The sequence below is a fragment of the Neomonachus schauinslandi genome, chromosome 15 (assembly GCF_002201575.2).
Source record: "Neomonachus schauinslandi chromosome 15, ASM220157v2, whole genome shotgun sequence".
NCBI classification, from domain to species: domain Eukaryota; kingdom Metazoa; phylum Chordata; class Mammalia; order Carnivora; family Phocidae; genus Neomonachus; species Neomonachus schauinslandi.
Window position 1 is genome coordinate 26,171,134 of NC_058417.1, and position 11,653 is coordinate 26,182,786.

Genomic DNA, 11,653 nt, shown 5'->3' on the forward strand with positions numbered 1-11,653 from the left:
GGGGGGTTTTAAGGTGATGGCCTTCACTGAAGGCCTCGAGCCGGGGTCTCCCGCTGTTGCTGCAGTCGCTGCCGGGGCCTCCGTTCACTCATCGTCATGAGAGGTCAGGCCTGGGGGGAAGCGGGCTGAGGCGAGGGGCCGCGGCGAATGGTGTCTGGGGGTGGGGGTGGGGGTAATAAGTGAGGCACTGGGAGCTCGAACGTGGGTGGAAAACTCAGTCCTGGGGATTCTGGAAGAGTTGCGTGCGCGTTTGCTTTTCTTAAATTTTTCGTCCCCTTTCTTGCTTGTGCTTGGAGGAAAGTGGGAAGGTTCTACGTTATATATGGAAAAAGAGACTGTCCCGTCCAACGTTGGTCTTCGGAGGTTTGAGGGAGTAAATAGCACCTGTGGCGTCGGAGCATCGGTGAAAGCCTTTAGTGAAAGGCACTAAAAACCACACCGCCGTACAGTAACTGAAAAAAAAAAAAAAAAAAATCAAACTTAGGAATGAAAGGGAATGACAGAACATACCCTGACGTTAACCCTAGCTTCCTCCTACGGGCAGACTGGGATAAGGCTCTGGCATCTTCCAGGGCTGCCCACAGTGGTCATTTAGGGATCCTTCCCTGCCAGTGTCTTTTGCCCTTCCCACCCCCCCCACCTCCCAAAGATGATAGCATTTTTAATGGGCAGACTATATAACTATCCTTACTCAGACTAAAGAGTTACCTAGCAATTACATGGCGACTCCCTAAGTCTCCCTATTTTAAAGGTATTTGGGTAGTATTCTTTTGTGGGGGAAGGTGATACTCTTGGAAGTAGTTATTAGAAATCTTTTAAGCCTGGGGAAAGCTATTTCAGCATAAAACGAAATTTGTAGGTCACCTAAATGAAATGTTTATTATTAGTTTTCCATGATACTTTAAAAGGCATTAAGACTTAATTTTTTTTTTCTTCCTAGTCTTTCTAAGCATTAAAAAATACTGTCTCACTTTTATGAAATGTAGAATCTCCATCAGAGATGAAACTGCTCCAGTTGGGCAGAGTAAATATACTGATGTATTCAAGTATGAATAAGTATTGGTACATTATTAACATCTGCTGGGCACTTATACTTTGACAGTTTTGCTCTTTCCTTCTGTATTTAGAGAAGAGGGCATCTGAAACTAAATTTTTTTTGTAGCAGATGTTCCTTAAAAAATAGTTTGGGTACAGCAGCAGAGCCTTGGCCTTAAGGGGGAGGAGTCTAGTAACAAGTGATAGATAATCTGAAGATAATTCATCAACTATGACTATTGCCCTCTACTGTAATGAATAAAGGATTCCTACTGAGCAGTATATTGTCCGTATTTAACTGTTCACTTAGAATATTTTATGCTCTTTGATTTTTAGGAAATAGAGCCCTGGAGCAAAGAAATCTGGATCACATAAAAAGTATTCAAGGGTCATGCAAGCCAACTGTAGCCAACTGCACAGCCCTCCAGGAGCTGCAGGCAATGAGGATGCCTCAGCCTCCCAATGTGTTCATACAAAATTGACAGGAGAAGGTTCCTGTCTTCATTCTGGAGATGTTCATATCCAGATAAACTCCATACCTAAAGAATATGCTGAAAATCCAACATCCAGAAATATAAGGTCAGGTGTCCATAGCTGTACCCATGGATGTATACATAGTCGATTCCGGAGTCACTCCCAGAATGAAGCAAGGCAGTCTGATGATACTGCCACAGAGTCTGGAGATCACGGTAGCAGCTCCTTCTCAGAATTCCGCTCTCTCTTAAAGTGGTTGCACAAAAGTCTTCCATATATTTTGATTCTGGGTGTCAAACTCGTTATGCAGCATATAACAGGTAGGGTATAATAAAACATTGAATTGTTTCATTGTCAGTTAATTTTATTTCTTTACTGGTAATCTATCTGAACCTTTGTATTTTGTTAGCTTTTAAAATTGTACATGTTTCCTTTAAATTCATGTCATTGTGTTAGCTCTTGGATTTTTTTTCCTTTCAATTAACTGGAACTTATCTCCTAACAGGAATTTCTCTTGGAATTGGGCTGCTTACAACTTTTATGTATGCAAACAAAAGCATTGTAAATCAGGTTTTTCTAAGAGTAAGTATAACGAGTAACTAAAAAAACCATTAAATGTTTGTGTAGAATTAATTATATACTCACTTTTGAGAGAAATAGGAATTAAGATCATTTTCTTGACAAATTTAAATAGACATGTCATAGCATCCATGATATATTAAATTTTGTTATCTAAATGATCTGTCCTAATGCTAAATTGTTTCACTTTATTTTCTTTGTATGTTGAGTCCCTGATAGAAAAGCTCGATAGTATTAAAAGATTTAGAATTCACTATTTGATCTGATTTGTCAAATGCCTTCATATTTTGAGTAATTTGACCAAACTAGGTAATACAATATCATTAAAAACTTTAGCTGTTGCCCTGTAAAATTTAAAATAGTTAAATGTACATCGAATAGGTATTAAACTATTTAGGTCTCTCTTATTTAAGAAAAATTGAACCCCATAGTTTTTCCATAACACAAATTATAAATTATTAGTCATATAAATTATTGGGGAAAACAGGATTAGTTTATAAAATTTCACCTTCAAGCAACTTTAAAGGGCTGTATCTGTGTAAAGGATCATGCATTCTGACCTGGATATTTGTAGTTAGAACCTGTCAAACCATAAAAATGTGGGGCGCCTGGGTGGCTCAGTTGGTTAAGCGACTGCCTTCGGCTCAGGTCATGATCCTGGAGTCCCGGGATCGAGTCCCGCATCGGGCTCCCTGCTCGGCAGGGAGTCTGCTTCTCCCTCTGACCCTCTTCCCTCTCATGCTCTCTGTCTCTCATTCTCTCTGTCTCAAATAAATAAATAAAATCTTTAAAAAAAAAATAGTAATTCAGGGTTTAAAATAGGTAAAACTTTTATAGATTTTATTTGACAGAGAGACGGCGAGAGAGGGAACACAAGTGGGGGAGTGTGAGAGGGAGGAGAAGGCTTCCCTTGGAGCAGGGAGCCCGATGCAGGGCTCAATCCCAGGACCCCGGGATCATGACCCAAGCCGAAGGCGGACGCTCAACCGACTGAGCCACCCAGGCGCCCCTAAAACTTTTAATTAAACTAGTAATTAAAACAATTTTAAGGGGCACCTGGTGGCTCAATCGATTAAGCATCCTACTCTTGATTTCGGCTCAGGTCATTGTGAGACCAAGCCTCTGTCAGGCTCTGTGCTCAGTGGGCAGTCTGCTGCTTGTCCCTCTCCGCTCCCCCTACCCCTACCCCATGCATGCTCTCTCTCAAATAAATATTTTTAAAAAATTTAAGTGAGGGGCACCTGGGTGGCTCAGTTGGTTAAGTGTCTGTCTGCCTTCAGCTCAAGTCATGATCCTGAAGAAGCAGGGAGCCTGCTTCTCCCTTTCCCTCTGCTGCTCCCCGTGCTTGTGCTCTCTCGCTCTGTCAGATAAATAAAATCAATCTTAAAAAAAATTTAAGTGATATTAATAACAAATTACCTTGTTAAAATCTTACTGAATTGTTTGAAAATTCTAAAAATTATACTTAACAAATCCTTATAATTTAAATGCATTTTTAAAGTTCTGTTTTGTCAGGGAGGCAAAAATAGGTAAAGTTTGTACTTGGACGGGTCCTTTATGTCAGCTTGTAGAAGATTGGGCTTCTTTGAAGCCTGGGTAATGTGGGTTATGTTTTAATACAGTGAAGAAACCTGTATTTTGAAAAATTTGTTTAAATATGAGTTCTGTTTTGTTCACTAAAGATAGTGTGTGATGATGTACAATTTAACAATATATTTTTAATAAGATTAGTCTTAAAATGTGTTAATTAGTCATTAAATAAAATAGTTTAATGTTATTTATAATTCTGGCATAATTCATAGTAACAAATTATAAAATTGTTTATTTTTCAGGAAAGGTGCTCAAAGATTCAGTGTGCTTGGTTACTGGTATTCTTAGCAGGATCTTCTGTTCTTTTATATTACACCTTTCATTCTCAGTCACTTTATTACAGGTAATTTGAGGTCCAAATACACAGTCACATTTTTTATGTAATCATTTATTTCATAGCATTTTGCATATATCTTAACTTGCACATAATTATTGTTAGAGATCAATTTTTACCTGTTCCTCTCCTTCCAAGATTAATAGGTCTAAGTGACTTATTCACATTTGTATATCAGTGCCTTGGCTCATAGCAGGTACTATTTAATTTTTGATACTTAAATTTTTAGCTATATAATCAATAATTTTGAATATCATTAGGTTTTTGGTGGTGGTCTTTTTAAATTTTTATTTATTTTTGACAAAAATTATATATACTTAATATATAAGATGATGTTTTGATATATGTATACATTATGAAATGATTATACAATCAAGGTAATTAACATATCCATCACCTCCCTTAGTTATGTGTGTGTGGTGAGAATACATGATCTGTTTTTAGAAGCAAGGAGAAGACTTACTAAAGGACAGTACTTAAGTTTCCATGTCAGATGGAAGTGTTTTGAATTTTTGGCTTTAATCAGATAATTAGAAGTTTTGGCTTCAGTAGAGCTAGAGAGATGTGGACAGTCTGGGATATACTTTGTAGGGGGACCCGATAACACTCAGATTGCACTGGGTGGGTAGGTAGGGGGTAAGAATCAAAGATGACACCTAGGATTTAGTCTTAGCAACTGGCTGGATGGTGATGCCATTTATGGGCTGGGAAGGAACTGGTTTTGATGGGAAAATCAGTTTTGCTTTGAACATGTTAAGTTGGTGAGATCATGTAGAACTGTTAAAGTGATTATAGCTATATGTCATGAGCTTAGAATTAAGGTTAGGGCTATAAATTTTGGTGTTATCCAGCATATGGTTGGTATCTAAAAACTATGGAACTCACCAAGACTAACGAGGGAAAAAAAAGTATAGACAGGAGAGGGGGCAGGACTGGACATGCCTATACTTAGAGGAGCAGCAGCAAAGGAGATTTAAGGAACCATCAATCACATAATGAGAACTAGAAGAGTGTGATGTTAGAAGTCTAGGAAGAAATAATTCAGGGAGGGAAGATGGAAAACAAGAAGTGAACTTTGAGTTCAGCAAGACGGAAGGAACTGGTGATCTTGACAAAAGCAATTCAGGGGAAAGGAGGGAACGGAACCTTGATTGGGGTTGGTTGAGTAGAGAATGGCAGATAATCTAGTATTTAGTGAATTTTTTAGATTACAGGCTAGCTTTCCAACCATGACATGCTGGGAAGACTTGTTTTTCTTTGTTCTATGGAGGAAAGATTTGAAATTTAAACATTTGAAAAGTCTCTTTAAAATAAGCAAAATGATTTTCCATTCTGTTTATTACATGAACTCTAACATCTTGCCAAACTCACATTTTTTACACATCAAATTAAAGTAAAATATTTGATAGCAAATTTAAAACCCTTATCAAACTTGACCTTTGTATGTTGCTCTGGTTAAGTTTTGATATTTTTCTCTTGGTAGCTTAATTTTCTTAAATCCTACTTTGGACAATTCAAGCTTCTGGGAAGTACTTTGGATTGTTGGAATTACAGACTTCATTCTGAAATTCCTCTTCATGGGCTTAAAATGCCTTATTTTGTTGATGCCTTCTTTCATCATGCCTTTTAAATCCAAGGTAAGAAACTAACATTGTTTATTGAAAAAATGTTAGCAAAATCACATTAATGCTATTTAGTCTTTGTTGAAATGACTCTTTTATAACTTTTCAGTTTCCTAAATAACCTAATTTATCTGTATTACCTCAGACTGGCAACCACTGCTCAAAGACTTGAACCCAAATATTAATCTAGTCCAATAAAATCAGAATTATATTTGCTTCAGAATAATCTAAATCAGTCCCCACATCACATATAGAAAAATAAAATTTAGATTTGTACTTCTGTTCTCCAGGGCTTTATCAATTAATAATTGATAACTGACTATATTCAGTGTTTTTCCCATACTCAGTAAAAACTTTAATATAAATTTTTGTAATCAGCAAAAATGTAAGTTTTACTTATAGTATATATAAAAAATTTTCAGTCATTCTTTAGAAATTCTTTAGAAACAGTAGTTGTGAAAACGAGGTTGAGATTGTCAATCATAACCATTATCATTATGAAGATTAATTTCATAGTTATTGTGCCATATGCTCATGATTATTTCAGTCCAGTATGAAATATTTGTGCTATGTATATAAGTAGCTTGTGTAGCTGTTTTTTTTTTTCCTTCATTTTTAGGGTTACTGGTACATGCTTTTAGAAGAATCATGTCAGTATTACCGAACTTTTGTTCCCATACCAGTTTGGTTTCGTTACCTTATAAGCTATGGGGAGTTTGGTAATGTAACTAGACGGAGTCTTGGGATATTGCTGGCTTTACTCTACCTCATACTAAAAGTAGGTAACATGGGGTGCCTGGGTGGCTCAGGCCATGATCCCGGAGTCCTGGGATCAAGCCCCACGTCGGGCTCCCTGCTCAGCAGGGGAGTATTCCTCTCCCTCTCCCTCTGCCCCTCCCCCCTACTCGTTCTCTCTCTCTCCCTCTCTCTTTCTCAAATCTTTAAAAAAAAAAAAGTTGGCTTAAATCTATAAATTGAGTAAAATATTCCATAATTGGATTTTAAATATATTTAGAATGAAATGAATATGCAATAAGCATTGTTAATATCAGTATTTGATATTATGGGATTTTAGCTTCTATCTCTGGGTTTAACAGATAGGGCTCTTTGAATTAAAAAATTCTCTCTTATTTCCTCTTTCAGCTTTTGGACTTTTTTGGACATCTGAGAACTTTCCGACGGGTTTTACGAATATTTTTTACACGACCAGTAAGTACTTTTTAAAAGTTAAAAAAAAACAAGCACTTTACCTTTCTTCATTATAAAAATGTTTTAGTTCATAAATTTTACAAGTATGGATTTCATAGGGAGCCTGGCTGGCTCAGTCGGTAGAGCATGTGACTTGATTTTGGGTAGTGAATTCAAGCCCCACATTGGGCATAGAGCTTGCTTTAAAAAAAAAAAAAAAGTGGATTTCATAATTACATGCTTTTTTAGTACTTTGGCACATGGGGCTATGGTAATAATTTCAGTTTTATCTCTGTGATCAGTTTCTTGACTTGAATGTTGACAACCACCTGATAGTTGATGTGGTGCTTATATTTTTCAATGTGCCGCTTCAGATCACTTGATGTAAGGGTTTATATACATTCCCTTAAAAATCTTGTCATGAACTTTTGTACTTCCTTTTTTTAAAAATTCACATGGGGTGCCTGGGTGGCTCAGTCGGTTGAACATCTGACTCTTGGTTTCAGCTCAGGTCCTAAATCTCACAACCCCGTGTTGGGCTCCGCATTCTGCAGGGAGTCTGCTTAAGATTCTCTCCCTCTACCTCTGTCCCTTCCCCTTCAGCTCCCCTTGCTCACGCATGCTCTCTAAAAATATATAAATCTTTAAAAAAATTTTTTCACAGATGGTGGTTTTGTGTACTTCCATTAACTCTTTAGCTCCTATAAAAATGCTCTCATTATAATTTATTGTGTATATGAGAAAAGCTCATTACCAAAAATGTCCCTTGAAACTTTCTTACTGGAAAAATTTCCCCACCAAGTCAATTCTGTAACACAGTAAGTTCACAGCATGGAATTTAACAATAAATTGAGATTCCATTGTCAATTATAAACTTGATTATTATGTGATTCCACTGATGTTACACACTGCAGAGAAAGGCTCATTTGCTATTTAGTAGCCTCAAAGGTTGTCAGTACTCAGATGTGGACACTCTTTGGCTAGATGTAGAGCTAGTAATCTTCTATTTTTTTAAAGTAAGCTCTATGCCCAATGTGGGGCTTGAACTCATGACCCTGAGATCAAGAGTCACATGCTCTACCAACTGAGCTAGCTAGGTGCCCCTAGAATTACTAATTTGGTAACAGGTTTTGCTGCATCCTATTCAGATTTCTTTCTTTAGACAGGTACATTAAAATTGAGAGTTCTTTGATGAAGTTTATTCAATTGATTATATGCGTTATCAGCCATTTTACTATAATTTAGTAAGGCCTGTGCTGAAATACTTTGATATTCATTCTTTGTGAGGCATAAAGAGAAATCACAGTCTTTGATACTCTTTGATTTATTCGTGAGTCTCATGAATACATGTATACACATATTCCTGAACTTTGCCAGGGAAATGGCAATCACCATCAAAATAAGTCTTCACCTGAAGGGAGTCTGCAAAATGCCAGACAGGAGTGCTATTTTTTTTTTTAAGATTTATTTATTTATTTATTTGAGAGAGAAAGCGGGAGGTGCAGAGGGAGAGAGAATCTCAAGCAGCTGTGCTCAGGCCCCCAAGGCAGAGCTCAATCTCATGAGATCACAACCTGAGCCAAAACCAAGAGTCTGAAGCTTAACTGACTATACCACCTAGGCACCCAGGAGTGCTATTTTAAAAGTTTGTCAGCTTATGCTTATATATCTGCAGTGCACTCTGCTAAATGACATTTTAATGAAGGAAAATTGGCACCAAGATCATCCATCAGTATCCCAGTTTGTTTCTGGAATCTTTAACATCACCAGACTTAAAAAAAAAAATCTTATTTTTAAATATTTTTATCCTTTGAGTCTTCGTTTGATTTTATTAACTCTCAGTATTTAGTAAAATAAGTTTAGATCATAGCCTCAGGTTGAGTCAGGTCATGCTTTGCTCTCATTACCATGACTGAACTTGGGTATTCTTACTTCTCTTCAGCCACCTTTTCCTCATCATTTCTACAAAAAAGTGATCTCATTGGCAACATTTTGTCATGTCTAGTTAATGACTATGGTCTACTGAATTTGGTGATGAAGTTATTAAGGTCTTAAAGAGATCAAAAACTTTAAGGACTTTAGGAGAAAAGGAAATTCAAAGAATTGTGTTACCGTTCAATCTGTTTTGACAGTTATAACTCTACCCATGACATTTTGCAATTCCAGTTCTTTTGTAAAATTTTATTTTTTCTTAGTACTAAGTGTTCTCTGACTTTTGTGATAATTAAGGATGACGGTCAAATTATTTTTAGATTGAGTAACAATCTTCTTCATTCAGTTCACTTAGCTTTCAAAAATTAGATTCCTGGGTCACATCCCAGTATGTCTGGACCTATTGAATCAATCTCCAGTGTGGAGCACAGAAATCTATTTTTAAAGTTATCTCTACATGAGTTACATTCAGCCAGCCAAGCTTTGAATGGACTGTTTTGAACCAATGCCATATGTAATAAGTGGGCTAATTGGTAATACTAGGTCACATAATACGTGAATATAGATTTTATAATAGTTCTATTTCAGATTGCTTAGTCTCTTAAGCCAGTTGAATTTGTAGCACTATCATTATTTGGGAAGTCAATGAATCTTAACAATCTTCCAAGATCCTATTATGTATCTGATGAGTTCACCTGGATGCACGCAGTCCATCAAGACATGGTTCAGCTTTGAAATATTTGTGTCCTTCAGGAGAGTTTTCAAATGCCTAGTTCCAGGGAGATTTGAGAAATACAGCATCACCTATGTATTTGAGTAACAGGAAAGAAAGATTTGTAGATGAACAGAACTTTTTATCTTCATAGAGTTATGGAGTGGCTGCCAGCAAGAGACAGTGTTCAGATGTGGACATTTGTTCAATATGTCAAGCCGAATTTCAAAAACCAATTCTGCTCATCTGTCAGGTAAGTATATATATACATATATATATATATATAAATTTTTTTTAAAAAGATTTTATTTATTTATTTGAGAGAGAGAATGAGATAGAGTATGAGAGGGAGGGGGGAGGGTCAGAGGGAGAAGCAGACTCCCCGCTGAGCAGGGAGCCCGATGCGGGACTCGATCCCGGGACTCCAGGATCATGACCTGAGCCGAAGGCAGTCGCTTAACTGACTGAGCCACCCAGGTGCCCAGGTAAGTATATTTTTTAAGCATACCAAATATAGCACTTCTCTGAGTCACAAGTCATATTTATATTAGTTCAAAGGAAAAATCTACAGTGTTTAGCCTAAAGTAGCATTCAGGCCACATACTAGTAATTTCTTACCTGTAATCAGGGGTTTGGTACATTAGCTAAGTCTTGTCCCTTATGTTCTAATGATTTGTATGGAGAGGAACGTATGTAAGGCCCTTTCCTATACTTTATGGCAGTTACTCATAAAGACTTTATTAAGCTTTTAAGTCATTATACTTAAAAGTTATCGTCTAGAGATAGCTTATATTATATATATATGTTATATATAGTTTATATTTATTAAAAGTCGTTAAATGAACAGTCAAAAGAACACTAGTGGCTCTACTACTGACACTGCCTTGTGTCCTTGAATGTCCTATTTGTTTTCTTATTTGTAAAATGAAGGGATTAAGTGTTCTCCAAAATGCCTTTCAGCTCTGGAGTATGATTCTCTGCAGTGTGATGATTTTAAAATTAAGATGTTATAAAGTATAAAGCCTAATTTTTAATTCCCTTACAGCATATATTTTGTGAAGAATGCATTACCTTATGGTTTAACAGAGAGAAAACATGTCCACTGTGCCGAACTGTGATCTCAGACCATATAAACAAATGGAAAGATGGAGCCACTTCATCCCACCTTCAAATATACTAAGTTGTACAAACTATGAAGGCCACAAAACATTAATTTCATTTGGTTACACTGATTATTGATAAAGACATTAGAATGGGTTTTCAGGACTAGAAGTTAAGGAAAATGTTTCCAAATGGTTTTAGATTATTATGGTAAGACATGAGTATGTAGTCTAATTTATCAAAAGATTAAATGAAAGAACCTTATGTTTTAAGAAATATATAAGTAATGTTCAGCCTAATGCATATGGCACATTTATTCTGTCCTAATTATTTGACAGGTGGTTGCAGTGTTAAATTGTGAATGTTTTCTCATTAATGTTACCAAAACAGCAATTGGGTAACTAAAACTAATGGTTTTAGAGGAACTCAGGTATTCTTTTCCTGACATTGTTTTCAGAATAAAGAATATTTTTCATAATATTTTAAGATACACATTATCTGAAAGTAGAATTTTCTTTAGCATTGACTTTTGTAATTCCCAGTCTAAAATTTCTTAAAATTTTCATAAAGTTTGTATTTTTAAATGAAAGTTCTAAAAGCTATTTTTCATCTGTAAACAATCAGATTTTCTAAGTGCAGATTAATTTACTGAGGATGATATATTTTAATACTGTATTATTCTTTGTAGTATGCTTAGCAATCAGTTTGTGGACCTGATACATACAATCCTGCCATCAGCTTTAATGTACATGATCTTGCTTTTTGTATAGTGCCATGAACTATTTTAAAGTAACTATTAAAATAATCACATGGATTACAAACAGCTGGCTTCACTGATGATTTGAATAGTGTGATAAAGGAGACCTACTCAAACTCTAAAAAATAATTCCCCTTATAAAGTCTTCTCCAAAAAGTTTTGGAATTTTACACGTGAGTCATCGTTACTTGGGAGATTAAAGCTTGCACTCAGAGCTTCCAGGAAAAGCCTTAGTGTAGTTTGTTTGCCTCTAGGTCCTTGTGCAGTGTGATAGAAAAGGCAATGAGGCAATTTCTCTCTCCCCATGAAACCTGTAAGGCAGAATCAAA

General features: G+C 36.2%; 1 protein-coding gene across 1 annotated transcript; it reads left to right on the top strand.

Moving 5' to 3' along the window:
- RNFT1 (ring finger protein, transmembrane 1) lies at positions 1-11,444 on the top strand. The gene is made up of 9 exons (XM_021703989.2): positions 1-103; positions 1,372-1,829; positions 2,015-2,091; positions 3,921-4,021; positions 5,496-5,649; positions 6,254-6,412; positions 6,778-6,843; positions 9,621-9,719; positions 10,512-11,444. Exons 2-9 carry the CDS (start codon positions 1,427-1,429, stop codon positions 10,644-10,646), a joined length of 1,194 nt encoding a protein of 397 aa, XP_021559664.1. The 5' UTR covers positions 1-103; positions 1,372-1,426; the 3' UTR covers positions 10,647-11,444.
- Positions 11,445-11,653: the final 209 nt, after the last annotated feature.

Bases quoted from the DNA above. Each gene is read 5' to 3' on its own strand.
- RNFT1 (XM_021703989.2), top strand. From the start codon at position 1,427: ATGCAAGCCAACTGTAGCCAACTGCACAGCCCTCCAGGAGCTGCAGGC. The intron at 1,830-2,014 runs GTAGGGTATAAT...ATCTCCTAACAG, and splicing joins CGTTATGCAGCATATAACAG to GAATTTCTCTTGGAATTGGG. The intron at 2,092-3,920 runs GTAAGTATAACG...TTTATTTTTCAG, and splicing joins TAAATCAGGTTTTTCTAAGA to GAAAGGTGCTCAAAGATTCA.